Source organism: Chelonia mydas, chromosome 3, assembly GCF_015237465.2.
Source record: "Chelonia mydas isolate rCheMyd1 chromosome 3, rCheMyd1.pri.v2, whole genome shotgun sequence".
In the NCBI taxonomy this organism is placed as follows: domain Eukaryota; kingdom Metazoa; phylum Chordata; order Testudines; family Cheloniidae; genus Chelonia; species Chelonia mydas.
Genome location: NC_057851.1, coordinates 94077723 through 94095684, shown reverse-complemented (window position 1 = coordinate 94095684; position 17962 = coordinate 94077723). Strand labels below are relative to the sequence as shown.

The 17962-nt window shown below is 41.6% G+C and overlaps 1 protein-coding gene across 4 annotated transcripts in view; it reads left to right on the top strand.

Annotated features, from left to right (window-relative positions):
* The window catches only part of ECHDC1 (ethylmalonyl-CoA decarboxylase 1), a 44636-nt gene extending 27009 nt beyond the window's left edge, over window positions 1–17627 (top strand). For all 4 annotated transcript variants that reach the window (XM_007064398.4, XM_043542876.1, XM_043542875.1 and 1 more), the window contains 2 exons: window positions 4545–4625; window positions 16485–17627. In XM_007064398.4, coding sequence (XP_007064460.2) covers window positions 4545–4625; window positions 16485–16890 — 487 coding nt within the window. In that variant the 3' untranslated portion in view covers window positions 16891–17627. The remainder of the gene's footprint in view (window positions 1–4544; window positions 4626–16484) is intronic.
* The last annotated feature ends 335 nt before the right edge of the window (window positions 17628–17962 follow it).

Genomic DNA, 17962 nt, shown 5'->3' with positions numbered 1-17962 from the left:
CCACTTTATGGAAGGAACACGTGCAGATGAGGGGTATAGTAGTTCACTTTTACCACTGATAGTTTTTCATACTTGGTTTTTGTTCTCTTTTGTTTGTAGCATACCTTTAGAAATCAAGAAATAGTATTTCTAATGAGTCTGTGCTGTGGATTGTTTCTGTCCTTTATTTGTCATTAACATTTTTCAAGATGTCTGTTGGGGGCACTTGGAAGATAAAAGGGTTCTATATTTCCAGACGATATATGAGAGAGCATTGAGATGGGTTAACGGCCATGCTCCCCATCTTTTGGTAACCTTCCCCAGGAGATCATAGACCTGTTATTTGTATCACAGCACTGCTTAGAGGTCTCAGGCAGAACTGGGACTCCATAAGGAAAAACTTTTTCACTAGGAGGGTGGTGAAACACTGGAATGCGTTACCCTAGGGAGGTGGTGGAATCTCCTTCCTTAGAAGTTTTTAAGGTCAGGCTTGACAAAGCCCTGGCTGGGATGATTTAATTGGGGATCGGCCCTGCTTTGAGCAGGGGGTTGGACTAGATGACCTCATGAGGTCCCTTCCAACCCTGATATTCTATGATTCTATGCATGTTGCATATTCTAATACCATCAGAATAGACAGGACAGACAAATGGTGGCATAAAGATATTATTTAACTGAAGCACAGAGAGATTAAGTGATTTACCTAAAATCTCACAGGAAGTTTGTGGTAGACCTAGGAATTGACCCCATATTTTCTGATTTCCATCTGAGTGCATTAACTACAAGACCGTCCTTCTTCTCCAATAAGCTCCTTGTGCCTCGTCTCTGTGAATACGAGACATACAGGCGTTAATGCTTCTCTAAGGGATGTTTCTTAGGCACAGTTGGGGCTGAAAATTGTTCCTGTTCCTGCTCCTGTGGTTTTATTCCCTGTCTACCCATGATGGAGAATTCTGAAGTTTATTTTTGCATCTAGGTTTCTTGTTTAACCTCACAATAAACTGTCCATTAACTCACTGAATTACGTTTAGTCTGGCAATTAGAGACAACCTACTGTGTAGAAATGTAAACTGGCATTGACCAATTGCTTCAATTTCCTGGTAGACCTCAAGTTGGTTAGTGTGATTAATGAAAGTATTACTGACCTTGAAGTAACAGTGGGACGAGACTCCCCCCAGCGGGTACAGGCAGATACAGCAGTCACAAAGCCTACAAACTGCTTCTGCCCTTCAGGAGTTCTGCCAGTGAAGGGCAGTTTCATTTATAAATGAGACTCTATAGGAGATGTGCGGGCAGAGGCTGCCTAGAAACCATTCTGAATCACAGCATTCTTTAGGTTCCTAGCCACACTCCACCTCATCCAGCCCTGCCCACTTTCTATAATCTGATCTGAAATCATCCAGTAATCTAGTGTTGCTGACCCCACCACCATTTCTTAATGGCAGACTTTTTGCCATAGAGGCCCCATGGACCAGGCTTCTTCTGGTGGAAAAGGGAAGTGGATCAAATTCAGTATTTTAAAAAAGTCATCCCAGCCTTCATGTAAAGCACTCTCAACCGAAATCCTCAAGATGTTGTGATAAATTAAAGGGGGAGAGGGGTAGTTCCCTTTTACGAACACCCAGCCAGCTAGTAGCTATAAAATCCCTCTTAGTAGCTATTCTCTAAGTGCTCTACCTGTAAAGGGTTAAAAAGTCTCACTGCTATGCATAGGTAAAAGGAAGCGAGTTGGCACCTGGCCAAAAGAGCCAGTGGGAAGGCTAGAACTTTTTAAAATTGAAACAAGACTCCCCTTTTGTCTGTCTGTCGTTGTTCTTGGGGAGATGCAGACAGGGAGCAGTTATGCTGTGAAAAGCTTGGGCCAGGTATGAAAAATTATTAGTATCATACCTAGAAACTACTCATCTGAAACCCCAGATATGTAAGTAGATCAGGAAATGTCTAGAAAGACACGATTAAGTTTATCCCTTTTATTTCTTTATGGCTTGTGGATTCCTCTGTGCTAACCCCAAGTGCTTTTGTTTTGCATGTAACCTTTAAGCTGGACCTCAAGAGAGATATTCTTGATGCTTAATTATTCTAGTTTTTTTTTTAATCTAGCAAAAGCCTAAGTCCGAGATGTATTTTCTTCTTTTTTTATTAATAAAGTTTACCTTTTTTTAGAAGAGAATTGGATTTTTGTGTCCTAAGAGGTTTATGCACGTTGTTTAATTAGCTGGTGGCAACAGCTGATTTCCTTTGTTTTTCTTCTCAGCTTTTCACTGGAGGGAGGGCAGGAAAGGGCTTGAGGGTACCCCACAGGAAGGAATTCCCAAGTGTGCCTTCCTAGGTTCTCAGAGGGGTTTTGCACTTGGGTCGTGGCAGCATCTACCAATTCAAGGTCAGAGAAAAGCTGTAACTTTGGAAGTTTAATACAAGCCTGGTGTGGCCAGTATTAATTTTTAGAGTCCCTGCGGGCCCCCACCTTCTGCATTCGAAGTGCCAGAGTGGGGAATCAGCCTTGACAGATGTGCATGTTATTTTCCAACAAAACCAAAATGACCTTTCTGTTGTAACCCATGTCCTCTGTTTCTCTTACCACCACTTCCAATGCTTGTAAATATCTGTGAGCATGTTAGGTCCTCACTTACGCTCATTGGGGTACTGGAAGGTCTTTTATTTGTCTCTAGGGCACTATACGCACTTACATGGCTAGATAAATAATTAACAATATTTTGTATCATTCATTAGCAGATACGTTTCACAGTAGCACAGTGGATTGTTTCACTAATGAAGGTGACACTCATAGACTTTAAAGCCAGAAGGGACCATCATGAACATCTAGTTTGACCTCCTGCACATTGTAAGCCACAGAACCTCACCCACCCACTCCTGTAATAGACCCACAACCTATGGCTGAGTTACTGAAGTCCTCAAATCATGATTTAAAGACTTCAGATTCCAGAGTATTTAGTTTAAGCCAGCAAATGACCCATGCCCCAGGCTGCAGAGGAAGGCGAAATCCCCCCCAAGATCTCTGCTAATCTGACCTGAGGGAAAATTTCTTCCCAACCCCAAATATGGCTACCAGTTGGACCCTGAGCATGTCAGCAAGACATACCAACCAGACACCTGGGAAAGTATTCTCTATAGTAACTCAGAGCCCTCCCTATCTAGTGTCCTATCACCAGCCACTGGGGATATTTGCTACTAGCAGTTGTAGAAGGCCCCGTGCCACTGAAGGCAAATCTCATCATACCATCCCCTCCATAAACTTACCAAGCTCAGTTGTAAAACAAGTTGGGTTTTTTGTCCGTACTGCTTCCCTTGGAAGGCTGTTCCAGAACTTCACCCCTCTGATGGTTAGAAATCTTCGTCTAATTTCAAGCCTAAACTTGTTGATGGCCAATTTATATCCATATGTTCTTGTGTCAACACTGGCACTTAATTTAAATAACTTCTCTCCCTCCCTGGTATTTATCCCTCTGATATATTTATAGAGTTCAATCATATCTTCCCTAAGCCTTCTTTTGGTTATGGTAAACAAGCCAAGTTCCTTGAGTCTCCTCTTGTAAGATGGGTTTTTCATTCTTCTGATCATCCTTGTAGCCTTTCTCTGCAGATGTTCCAGTTTGAATTCAACTTTCTTAAACACAGGAGACCAGAATTGCACACTGTATTCCAGCTGAGGTCTTACCAGTGCCTTGTATAATGCTACTAACACTTTCCTGTCTCTACTGGAAATACCTCACCTGATGCATCCTAGGATTGCTTTATCCTTTTTCATGTCCACATTGCATTGCAAGCTCATAGTCATCCTGTGATCGACCAATACATGCAGGTCTTTTTCCTCCTCTATCACTTCCAACTGATACGTCCCAGGTTATAGTAAAAATTCTTGTTGTTAGTTCCTAAATGCATAAAATATTAAATATCATCCCATTTCTATTACTCCAGTTTACAAGGTCATCCAGTTCTTCTTGTATGATATTCCGGTCCTCCTCACTATTGGCAATACCTCCCAACTTTGTGTCATCCGTAGATTTTATCAGCACACTCCTACTTTTTGCACCAAGGTGGTGAGTGAAAATGTTAAATAAGATTGGTCCCAAGACCAATCCTGGAGGAACTCCACTAGTAAACTCCCTCCAGCTTGACAGTTCACCTTTCAGTATGACCCGTTGTAGTCTCCCCTTTAACCAGTTCCTTATCCACCTTTCAGTTCTCATATTAATCATCATCATCTCCAATAATACACTAAAAATTTCCCATGTGGCACTGTATCAAATGCCTTACTGAACTCCAGGTAGATTAGATCTACTGCATTTCTTTTGTCTAAAAAATCAGTTATTCCGTTAGATGCTTTGTTCTCTTGGTGTTCCAGCATGGTATAAATATTGCAGGGATCAGTTTTGTTCTGTTTACATGCACAGATCAAGAGATCGAAGGCATTTGAATGATATGACTTCTGTTTACTGAGCATTTACTGCAGAAATATAATGCTTGAGTCCATTCATTATTTGTACATTGGTATTAAAAATATACACTCTGGGTACAAAAATCCTCTGTCTTTCTCTCTTGTGTAGGCTGCCTCTGATTAGTGTTGCAGTAGTTCAAGGAAAAGCTCTGGGAGGTGGAGCAGAATTTACCACAGCATGTGATTTCAGGTAGGATTAAAATCTTGTTGAATAGACTCCAGACAGGTGACAATGACTGAATGGTTGTCTCTGTGGGACATGTCATGTTTAAGATATTATATTCCGCTGCTGATCACTGTCTTACAACCTGTAGGGAAATGGCTTTCTACTAATACGCTAAAACCACCAGTTATTATAGAAATCTGAGGAATTAATAAATCCATGATATCTGCATATGGATTCCTAGAATGCACCAGGACTCATATCCGTGAACCCCAGGACATTTGTAATTTTGCCCACTTGCTGTGTAAGTATACCATGTGTGGAAGAGAGGTTTGGGTTTCCCGACATTAGAAACAGGAGAGATGCTTTACCTAGTAGTTCCAGACTGCAGCTCCTGATGGGGGGGAAAGAACATAACCACCAATGAAGCCAAGCCAAGCACCCCACACTGGGCAAACAAGGGAGCACCTCTTCATTCACTTGATGGGATCAGATATCTGTGAACAGGATGCTACCTCAGTGTTATACAGACTACAACACAAATAAATTAAACTAAACAGGTCTTCATTTTAGGGTAAAAAGAGCTCAGCCTTTAGTGCTTCTTCTGCCACGTGACCTCTCTCATCTGCACTCTGGGCTCTGGTTTATGTCTGTTACTCAGTGAATACCCTCAGATACGCCGCTGCAGTGACTTTAACTATTAATTCTCTACATTACAGAAGGGTTAGTTCAAACTTCCCCTCCCTGATATGTAAGTATGATACATTGCATATCACCTTACGTCCCTACCTAGCAGCTGAATTTTTGTACCCTTAAAATACCCAAGCTGAGGAATCCGTTGCCATAAGTAAAAAAAATTTGCTAAGTCCCCATTTCTTTTTAATGTTATATGAAAGGTTACATCGAGGATCGTTTTTTAAGCACTTGTTTCCTGGACTGTAGTACTGGGGAGCTGCATACAGTTTTTGGTGCATCAATATTGGAAAGATGCCAATAGTTGGAATTCAGGGGATAGCAACCGAGGCTCCAGTCCTGCAAGCTGCGCAGGGGTTTGTCAGCATGAAGCAGTCTGAAGGAGCAGGGCTTTAATTATTAAGAGGCTGAAGGCAGAGTGGGGACCGAGAGACTAAAATAACTGTATATTTGTCATTAAGTTAAATGATGTTTAACAGGGATGTGAAAACAGTTTGCTGGCACAAGGAGCAAAGGGATAACGCAGGTGGCTCCCTCTGAAATCAGTGGGAATTATCCATGTGCATCTAAAGGAGGAAAAACATAAATGCCTAAATGGAGGGGCTTAGGACAGTCCAGAGAGGCACTTATAAGCAAAGGTAATGGTATGAAAATGAGCAAAGGAAAGTATATGCTGGATATCAGAAAGTACCTCCTGGCAATCAGTTCTATGAGAATTTAGAATAGCCTCCCAGAGGAAAAGGTGGAAGCCATTTCACTTAAGCCACTTGAAACTAGACTAAACCATGTCTTTATAAGTATCTATAGAGCTCTTAGAAAAATGAGACCCCAGTTCTAAATATTTGACATATAACGCATTGACAGGAGCATACACTTAAGAGGACCTAAGATAAGTTTTTTCCTTATATCAATGGATCTATAAATGTACCTGCTTTAAATATCCTTAACCTTAATTTGACACTCTGAACAACATGTAATATAAATAAGTCCCATCTGGTAGTACAGAATGCATCTTTTGGCTTTCTAAAAAACAATTTAATATTCTCTAGTCTTACTGCAGCAATGCAGTTTTGATACACTGTGCAATTATAATCACTGTCAAGTAGTTTGTAGGAAGTGGGCAGCTGGAATTCCTTTCATATTCTGCCATAATTCTCCTAATAGCTGTAGCTGTGGATCCATCTTCCATCACTTTCCAACACCCCAATCCAGTACAACTAAATAACAGCTATGCAGAAGCACCAGGTGGGATTTTAATGAATAACAAAGGCAAGATCTTGATTGGGATAGGGGGTTAGAGAGAGAAACAGAATCTACTGCAGATGACTTCTCAGGTCCCTTCCAGCCGTATTTTTCTATGATTCCATGATTCTGTGATATTGGGGGTGAAATACTGGCTTCACTGAAGTCCGTGGCAAAACCTGGGTCAAAGAGGAGGTTAAGGACGTTGAAAACAAAGAGGTTTATTCGTTTTCTCAAGTAAACTATCTGTTCCTTCCTTTTTTTTTTTTTTTCTTTTTTTTTAAGTTATAGCACTTGGCAATTGTACAAGCTAAAATTGGAAGCTGCAAAACTGTTTCCATTTTCAAAGTTACTGAAATATTCACTACTCAACTAAATTTTTCTCTGTATGTTATCTATCCAGGGGCCTTGTGTACACACACAAGTTGTACCACTTTAAGTATACCCGTATAGTTAATGTGGGACAACCCCCGAGTGTGGATGCAGTTATAGCATTAGAAAGGTGCTTACACTGCTATATCCTATTCTAGCAGAGAAGGGGAAGAAGCTATGCCAGTATAAGGCACCATTATGCTGGTATAACAATGTCCACACTAGGGCTGGTACAGGTAAAACTGTTTCAATTAAAAAAAAAAATCATACCCCTAACCAACGTAGTTATATTCAAATAAAAATAGTTTGTAGACCAGGCTTGAAGTTGGTTTCTGAAGTTTGAACAAAATCCCGTCATCTTTTTTATGTGATGGAAACTGAGGAAAATAAATACTTTTATCTCTGTAATAAGAAACAAAATTCTAGTGTCCCCTCACTATTGTTTTAAACTGAATTACCTCAAATATATATGTGTGTGTGTGTGTGCGCGCGCATGCATGTGCTCATTGGGCATCAAAGATTTTTAGTTTAGTCTAATGAAGCTGGACTTTTTGTGACATTATTGCACATTTTCCCCAGCCAACTTGACAGGTCTGGAGGTTGCTGTTCCCAAACCCTGCCTGAGTCAATGTGCATTTGCAATTTTACATGAGATTGTAGCACTCATTGAAAAACATGAATGATTATCTATTGTCAAATCACCTAAAAGCCCCGATCAATGCATTTTACAAAAAATATGCAAAATGAAGACAATTCCCTGCCCCAGGACTGCAGAGACTTAAGCATATGCTTATTTTAAGCCCTATTCATAAAGTAAAGCACAACATAAATCTTTACAGGATTGGGGCCCTTGAAAGCTAACGATCTATGATTATGACACGATGCATCAGATGAATAAACAGACAAAATGGAGGTAGGTGAGGAACAAGCTAATAGTAAAGACATGATGATTTGCGCAAATTAGTAGTCTCAAGGAACATAACTGCTGCCTTAGGCAGCAACAGCGAGTAGCAATTTGTAAGCACCATAGTGCCTGTCTTTCATTGACTTCAGTGGGAGTTAGGAGACTAACCTGCTGAAGAACTTTTGGAAATCCCAGTTGCCACCTATCTGCATCCTTAGGCACCCAGACACCTTTGGAAATCTAGCCCTAAATCACTTTTGAAAATGGGTTCCTATGTCACTTAGGGCAGGTCTTCACTACCCGCTGGACTGGCGGGTAGTGGTCGATCTATCGGGGATCAATTTATCGCATCTCAACTAGACGCGATAAATTGATTCCCAAATGTGCTCCCCGTCGACTCCTGAACTCCAGCTCGCGAGAGGCGGAAGCAGAGTCGACGGGGGAGCGGCAGCAGTCGACTCACTGCCGTCCTCACGGCCAGGTAAGTCAACCTAAGCTACGCCAACTTCAGCTACGCTATTCGCATAGCTGAAGTTGCGTATCTTAGGTTGACCCCTCCACCCCCAGTATAGACCAGGGCTTAGGCATTTTTGAAAATTTTGCCCTCTGTCTTATCTCCTTCCCTAACACACACACCCCCAAAGATCGTGCAGTCACAATGTGGATAGATGTGCCAGTGCCCTGTTAATCCAACCTCAGATAAACTGTCTTCAGCCAGATGACAGCAACAGTAAAGGAGGGAAATCGCCTGTCCTCATAACATTGACCTGAATTTGGTGTAAAAGTCTAATTGGGATCATTTAAATGCAAACATTACTAGGCACCACTCAATTCTATTCATTTTATAAAAGAAATAAAGGAAATTAAACAATTAAAACAATTGTTAAATGTAACATTCATATTGCACAATTAAAATTACAAGGAACCCAGTTGTCGTATCATTACTTTGGGTGAGCAGTACCTTGCCTCATAAATGTTACCATTGATTTAAAGAGGGACTTACTTGCTGAGTGATCCTTCTCTTCTGTGAGAGAGATAGTGGCAGAATCTGTCCCATAGCAGGAAAAATATAATGCTAATATCTTATTAACAATGTTAAATCAGCCAAGTTCCATGTATATGGTGTTTTTTATTCCTGTATTTCTTGTGAAATATGTAGCTTAATGTATTATTGTTTATGGTATAAAATGTGAATCATAAAACATAATTCTTTGCTCCTAAGAAAGCTATAAAGACATTAGTATTCTGAAGCAAGCTTTTCCAAGAGTAGGTTTCATAATGTTAGAACACACTAAATTAGCTTCTTTGAAAACTTTTTGCTTTGTGTAAGGATTTCAGCTTGTATTTCTATCAGAATCAGTGTTTAGGTAAACAAGATGCTTTTTATTTGAAATAGTAGCTCTTTTCACAAGGCAGAACATGACATGAATTTAACAAAGGGCATTCGCATATTCATGAGCTCTTCTTTGGAAGTCCAATCTGACAAAGTACTTTTAACCAGATGCAGTACGTTTCCTGGGGGAGGGTTGGGGGCCAAAAATATCCAAAAAGTCAGTGGACGTTTTCAGGAAAAGGAATGTTGGTTAAATCTAGGCATGGGTTCTGGTAACTTTAGCTGTTTGTTTAATATTCCATAGGTCAGCTGATTTATTTTAACCATGTACATATTCCTAAAAAGTCAGTGCACAATTTTAAAATTTCACTGAACATCCATGCATCACAGCACATTTGTTAAAAACCCTGGGAGGTTTGTTAGTACAATTTTCTGACAAATTTTCAAAGAGCCAGTTTATAGCTTTAGAAGTTTCAGATTCTTCGGAGTTCCAGGAAGCATTTCCCTCAAAATGCTGCTATTTTCCTTGGTCTGGTACATTTGACTGCTGCTTAAATAATCACAACAGTGTTAAGGATGGGATTTTTTTCCCCCTGAACTACCAGTATTCATTTAATTTTGTTGTAAACAGGTTAAATGCCCATTTTGCTTGGAACAATTTATACACACATTGTCTAGAATTCCAATATATTCAGTTCTCAGAGTTTGGTTTTAATCAAGATTTAAATAACAGCAAAACATAAACTTCATTCTAAATTTTCTTTCCAAGCTTGGTTGTTCCTAGGGCTTTACCTTAGTACTAGTTCCTTTTCCCTCAGAAAGAGAGTCAAGGTTGGAGCTAATGAGATTTACTTGGCAGCATGAATCGGCTGTAATGACTACGAATTCATAACTCCGACTCCTCCTATAATCTTCTTTGTCTGAAAATCTGCCTATGAGTGCAGTTGCCATATTGGTTGTGTACACCATTGCCTCAGTTCCACCTTTGCTGAAATCCTCCATCCATGCCTTCAGCTCTTCCTACTTCAGCTACTGCAACTCCCTTCTCTATTGTCCCACAAACCCCAATTCTCCAGACTTCAGAAGGTGCTGAATGCAGCTGCCTGCCTTCTCACGTGTTCAAAGAAATGTGACCACATCACCCCAAATATAATCAACTTCTATGAGAATCATCTTCTAAATAATCCTTATTGTTAAGCTATGATCTTGTCTGTAGCTGCCTCATCATGGACTTGGACTCTGTTTGCTCACCTCTGAAAACTGGGCATCTTTTGTTAAGTTTGGCATTAAGAGCCACTGGAAATTTTGTCCCTGATTCTTATTAATCTGCACATTCCATATTAGGATCCTACTGGGGGATCGGGGAGAGAAACAAGTCCATTGCTTATTTCATGTAAATTATTTCAAGTTAAACTTTAAACTTGAAATGTTGTTTGGGACTTTAAAGAAAATATATTATGGATTAATTCAACAACTGGAAACATTGTAGGGCCATGGGAAAGGAGTTGTAAGAACAGTTAACTTAAAGTGTAACATGAGTGTGATTTCTCATATTGGCAGTAAGCCTATCACTTCGACCCAGATGTTTAGAAGAAGTGCCCAAAACATTCTGTACTAGGGACTGTCAGGTAGAACTTTTTTCTTTTTCTTTTTTTTCTTTTTTTCATTTTTTTGGGGGGAAGGGGGGGTTCTTGGATATCATTTTAACTTATTTAACTCTTGCTAATGAGGCTATTATTTTAATCACTGAAAGAATTTATGAGGACTGCACTGTCCTGTTGGTTTATTAAAATAGTAGCTGAGACCTGTTCCTTTTTTTCAAGACTCTAGATTTCAGCTGCTCACCTTTGTGAGTTGTGTATTGCAAGCAGGAGAGAACCTGACTTTGCAGAACCTTCTGTTCATTGACCCAAAATTTGGGATTGTAGAACTGCTTGCAGCTAAAAATACCCCTTGTGAGGGGTAGGTTTGCTGAAGGCTTTTAAAAATATATATCTCTGTAAATTAAACTTTTGGCATAGTTTGATTTTGAGTGGTTACCATTATCATTTTCAGCCAAATGAATATTTGTGACCAGAAGATTTTCAAGAAGAGCAAAATTGGTTTTGCTTTGTTTTTTTAATAATACCAGCCTTCTCCTTAGATAATCAGCAAAACTCTGTAGGAGAAACCTTTTGTATATCAACATTACAATATTTTCACAGTAGAATTCTCACTTGGTGTTACAAGTAAAGTGGACCTGCTTTGCTTCCTGTCAACCCCAATGGTGAAGCAGCAGTTGTTGTAATGCATAATTTCCTTATTCCTTCTTTGCACAGAGCAAAAACACAAAGGGCTCTCCAGAAAAGGGAGAGAGTTTATTCATATAGTTGAGCATTTGTGGGAAAGAGCAGGGAAGTCATGTCTGTGAGACATCCATAGTATTGCTATAGTTTGAAAACCTGCTAAATGTTAATAACTGGAAGCTGTTGATTGATTTGAATGTGTAATTTGAATGTATAATCAAGGCTTTTGTATCCCTTTAGAAACCTAACTAATTATTCAATTAATACTGAAAAGCAGGTGAAATTGTGACTCACTTTCTTTAGGATGAATCTCATGCAGTTATCTGTTGTGAGAAGAAGGGTCAATTTTGATAGATTGAGTGTAGGGTTATATGGTCAAATTTCAGAAAAATCTGTGGATAATTAGATAATCTCTTTACAGAATACCAGGATAATGAATTGAAAGTGTAGGTAGGGCAGACAGAGACTGAAGGAATACAACAACATGCAGGTGTAAAAGGAATAATTAGTCCCAATTTGCTTTTTAGAGGAGACTCTTACCCTGGAGGATTGAATTCTAACAGTATCTCGACCTCTGTCATTAAAATCAAAGTGAAGGTTGCAAGCTGCTGATCAAATGCTTTGCTGACTAGATGAATTATTTTAGTGTAGTACTGCATATTTCTACTGTATAACATGCTTCCCGCTGCACACCGCTACGTCAAAATTGATCAAAGACTCCAAAAATCACTGCATTATAAATTTCTTGTCCTGAGGTAAAATCTCATATAAAACATTCTAGGTAATGTAACCACAGAGGGTTTTTAAATTGTTTTTGTAAGTAAACGGCCCCAGTAATCTGAGTATATCATTCCCTGGGCCAGCTATTTGACAAGGGAAGCATTACCAGCCCTCAGAGTATCTTGCTGTGATGCAGGGGAGTCAGATTTAGTCCTTAGCTGGACTACTCCCATTTGGGATGGGCAGGGGCTGGGAATACTCCAGGAAAAATACTCAGCCTGTGGCAAAAGAAACACCTCACACAGCTCTTGAATAATCCCAACCCGCTTGGCCAATGCTCAGAGCAGTAAGAGGAGTGCCATCGCTGTAGAGGAAAGGACTGACTTTGTATGAAAGTTTTCAACTCCAGCCCTCTTCCCTCCTGTACGTGTGACATGTGCCCCTGCAGCAAGGAAGATATGTTGACTCCAATAAGGGCATAACCTCACAGGGAATTATAGTGAAATAGCTATTCCACACGAGCTTTCCATGTAGCCACTCTTATTCCTCATCATGAGGCAACTTTTTGCTTTAGCTTAATCCACTTCCAAATTGGATTAACCTTTGTGATTATGACCTGCTGTCAGGGTTGTCTCAGGTATTTCCCGGACCAGGAACAATGGCTCCAATTCAAGTGAAAGCACCTTGGGACAATGGGATGACTGAAGCATAGGAAAACTAGACCAGCCAGGTTTCTACACAAAGCTGAAATTTGGAAAGGGGGAAATCCCCAAATGAGAGAACAAAGAATTCAGGTGTTAACCCTGGTTCTTAAAAGCCACAGAACCTGAGGCTTGGTCTACCCCACATAGGGCAAATCTACGCTACAGCGTTACATTGGGGCACCTGCACTGATGCAGCTGCGCATCTGGTGAAGATGCACTATGCTGATGGGAGAGCGTCTTCCCATCAGCATAATTACTTCACCGCGGTAAGAAGCATAAGCTATGTCGGCGGGAGAGTGGCACTGGTGTGGACAGCATGAAACTTGCATCACTTGGGGGGGTGGCTTTTTCACACCCCTGAGCGACGTAAGTTAGATCAACTTTTAAGCGTAGCGTAGATCGCCCATATGTACTTTGGTATAACTATGTCATTTGGGGTGTGAAAAATCAACACCCCTGAGCAACGTAGTAATATCATATATCAGCCTTAACCCCCGGCTTCTCCTACCAACACAACTACTGCCTCTCACGGAGGTGGAGTTATTAAGCAGATGGGAGAGCTCCAGCCCTGGAGCACCCACAGAAAAAAAAAATGGTGGGTGCTCAGCACCCACCGGCAGACCCCTGATCAACTCTTCCCCTGCCTCCCTGCACCTCTCGTCCGCTGGCAGTCCCACTGATCAGCGCCTGCCCCTCCCCCCCCAAGTGCCTCCCGCATGCCGGTGATCAGCTGTTCAGCAGCGTTCAGGAGGCGCTGGAGGGGGCGGGGAAGGAGTGAGGGTGGGCCACACTTCGGGGAGGGGGTGGAACGGGGCAGGAAGAGGCAGAGCGGGAAGGGGTGGGGTGGAGTGGGGCCTTGGGGGAAGGGGTGGGGCAGGGCCTGGGGCGGAGCCAGGGGAGCACCCCCGGCATATTAGAAAGTCGGTGCCTCTGCGGGAGAGTTGTCTCCCATCTGTTTAGAGTGGCTTCACCAGACGCGGCACAGCTGCACCAGTGCATCTGCGCTGATGTAAATTTGTAGTATAGACCTGCCCTGAGATTCTCAGAGGGGCTCACAGACACTTGGGCAGGACAGAGGAAGAGAGCAGCATGCGGTCTTTTTATCTCTGGGGCCAGCGGAGGAGGAAGGAAACAGGTTGCAAAGCAGGGGAAGAGAGGAGAAGCTTTGAACAGGAGTGGGGATGCTGCTCCTTCGAGGACCCTCAACTAAGTCTGAAGAATGCTATCGTGTGTCCCTGAAGAGGTGACCTATAAACCCAGAGTGCCATGAGGTTGGAGCTCTGGGAAAGGGTGAACTCAAGCTACTGGGGAGTCTGGGGGATCAGCACTGGCCTTGGGCAATTGGGCCATGTGGTCCCATTTCCATGAAAGGATAACAGTGAGCCTGTAACCAGGAAGTGTGCCGTAGAGGCCAAGAAAAGAGACAGGCGTGCAGCCTAGTCAGATCATGGGAAGCATAAGGGCACACGGGCCGAGTATGGTGGGGACCGGAACACAGTAGTCTAGTGAGTATCCAGCAAAGGGAGTTTTACCAGGGCTGTGTGACAGCAGCCGAAGGATATAGGGTCTGATTTCCAAATTTCAGAGGTGCTGAGCGCCAGTTCCGTCCTTAGGATTTATGGGGCCCTACGCAGTATTATTAAAATGGTGCCCCTATGACCAATGGCAGCCCAGGCTCAAAGCCAGGGGGCGGGGAAGGGACGAGGTAGCAAAGGATACCAAGCCATCTGGCCCGTTTCATGGCGGCGGAGAGTCACAGTTCCCCGCATATCCTCTCCCTCACACAGAATGCACCGCGCCAGCGCGTTCGGATCTGTGAATACGGCCCCTGCCTAAGGAGATTTCAGTGCGCGCTGGGTGTGTGGGAACTGACCCGCTCTTACCTGCTCTCATGGGCGGTGGGTGAAGCTGCCGCTTGGCTAGCTCCCCAGCCCACCTCTTCTGCCTGTGGCCCCACCCATATTCCGGCCCTGCCCTCTCCCCACTGTCTCCCTCCTCTCTTCCCTCCCCCTCCCTGATCACCCCCCTTCCAGCCAAATCCCTGAATCCAAATGAAGCAAATGACATTTGAAAAAAACACTTTTCTGCAGTTTTTTTTCTAAAGAAAATGGAGCATGTTTTCTACTGCATGCCAGATGGTGAAGACTGGACATGCAGAAAGTACCTAGTTAAAAGCACTAAATTTGGGAATAAAAAATGTCAGTCACAGGTTTTTTGTTATACCCTGAAGTTTGTCAGAGATTTATTTGCAAAAACTTTGTAGTAAGGGCAAGTCAGCAATTACATATTATGGAATACATCATGCAGCTCTTCTCTGTTTTACATTTTCTTAATCAGTATTTCTAAGCTGATTTTTATATTTTAAATGTACTCTTAAGCCTTCATAAAGTAATCATTCCAGATTAGTACATATTTAACTCACTGAAATAAACGTTTGAAATTAATCAATCACAGAGGTTTGGTGTGTTTATAACCATGTTCATTGCTTTTAGAAAAAGGGAACACTAATTTACTTTGTGTGATCTCCAAAACAATAGATATGTGTATGAAATTTCACCAACTTTAAAAAATATGTTTCCAAAGATTTTAGGCATAACAATGGATTTTATATCTTACTAAGGTACTGACTTTGCTGGAGGATTCTCTTAAAACTAGTTCATCAAATAGTCAGAAGTAAAGAAAGGGAAACTTGTTTGTCCAGATATCTGGAAGGAAAGGGGTGTTGCCCTTTAAGGGCTCTCTTCAACAGGTGGGTGAAGGGAGAAAGGGATGGACAGGAAGACTTTGGAAGCAAGTTTTTTGTACTATAGTAATTAAAATGTGCATTTTAGATAAGGGTGGTCTTTTGAAGGATATATCTAAAAAACTATATGTCTGAAGATCCACGCATTTAAGGCTAAAGATGAATACTCAGATTGTGCATCTAAAAATCTATGCAAGGATTTTTTAGAGATGGGATTTTATAATCTTCAGCAACACACCAATGAAATATTTTTAAAGCAAATTTTAAACTGAGGGTCCTGTAGATTAACATGTTCTGAGTAAATATTACAGTTATGCACAACTCTTTTTGTCAGTAAATTCAGAAACCGACAGTATATACCTGCGGGTTGGCAAATGCCTGTTAAATGGCTTCATTACCACTTTAACCGTTTCAATGTTGTACGAATAGGTCTGGCAGGCTGGAATGATTTTTTTTTACTTTTAAGTTACTAGATCCCCTCCAGAGGAAGACTTACCAGGCTGCAGCAGCCAGCTGTGGTGGGAGCCTGAAGGAAGGGTCAGAACAGGGATAGGAAGAGGCAGGAGGGTGGACACTAAGATCCAGGTGTGCCCCAAATTTTCGGGTGCCCTACGCAGCCGCGTATGTCTAAGGACGGCCCTACTGAGCCCTCACAACTCGAGCTGAAGTCAGTGGGAGCTCAAGCCCATGGTGTTTAGTTAGGTTCCTGTCTGGCATTAGGAGATTCCAGGTACAAGATGCTTAAGCGGCTGGACAATATATGTAATAAGCACGCTATCCAGTTGCACTTTACTTTTGGGATAAAAAATAGTAAACATTGCTCAACTCTAATGTGGGTCATATAAATCAGGTGTAGAGGTTAACACTGAATATTTTTTTCTCACTGATAGGTTAATGACTCCAGGAAGCGAGATTAGATTTGTCCACAAGCAAATGGGTTTAGTACCAGGCTGGGGTGGAGCTGCCAGGCTAGTACAAATCGTTGGCAGTGGCGCTGCCCTGAAGCTGCTAAGTGGCGCTCTCAAAGTGGATCCTGAGAGAGCAGTGCATCTCGGGCTGGCTGAGGAAACTTTGCCGTCTTCAGATGAAACCAGATCTTTAGAAGAAGCCCAAGCATGGCTAAATCAATATACAAAGGCTCCGGCCGAAGTGATTCAGGCTGTGAAAAAGGTGGTCACAGCAGGAAGAGAGCTACAACTAGAAGCTGCCTTGCGGGCGGAGAAGGACATTTTTGGAACCGTTTGGGGTGGGCCTGCCAATTTGCAGGCCTTGGCTCAGAGCACAAAACGCAAATGATTAACTGTCAATGCATAAGGAAAATGTTTTTGATCTTTTGCAAACAAAGCCTCCGCTAAAGCAGGTGTTTGTTTGAATCATTTAAGAATTTGTTCATTTAAACTGGCACTAACATTCCTAGCTTGCATATCATGGAACCATATTTGGTGTGCTACCACAGAATGAAATCCCCAGTGGATCCTTTGCTGTTCCAATCACAGGTAGAATGGAGATTAGTGAAATTAAGGGTAAATTCTGTGCTGCGAATTGAACTGTTACCCTCTCAGAATGAAGTTGAAGTCTATATTCTTGCTGCATTTTGAATTATTCGCTTGTGAAGGTGCTAGGTTGACTGTACTAGAAATAAAGCCTATTCATCAACCGAACAAGTGCATCCCAGGCAGGAAAGTACACTTCCCCAGAACTTGCTGCCAATGTGCCTCAAATCAGTTTTGGTGGGACAACCACTAAGGTGACAGGGTAGTTTGTTTTCCGTCTTCAATCAATTCTTGGCCTCTCTGCTGAGAATGCAAACCAGGACGCTAATTGTAGTGATGGTTTTTAGAGGTGAAGGACTCCACTAGCACAAATAACTTCAAATAAGACAGCAATTTTTGCTTTCTGTTGCCTTTCTTTGGAATTCTAGCATTTGCTTTTGGGAATTGTATGTTAACTTGCCCCTGTACATAACTTTTTTGTGATTAATTTTTCATTAATTTTCATAAAGAAACGAATAATAAAAAATACAGAATAGTAAATGACTTACAGCTTATTTATATCACCCAATACTGCACATTTCACGGGATTGCCAATAGAATTATGCAGTTACACAACTTCACAACTTGTCAAAGCTGCAATACAAAATCAGACAATGTTACACAGATGTAAGATGTTATGGTGGAGTTTATAATAATAATAATAAAAGATGTACATAAATAGGGAGGAATGGGGAGGTGGGAAATGGGAGGGGAACAGTGGAGACGTCAGGTAGAAAGGAAGTCTGATATTATTTGAGCTATCTCGGTATTCTTTATCCAAATGTATCTAGAAATGGGGGACAAATTTCATATAATTGCTCTCTACATCTATAAGC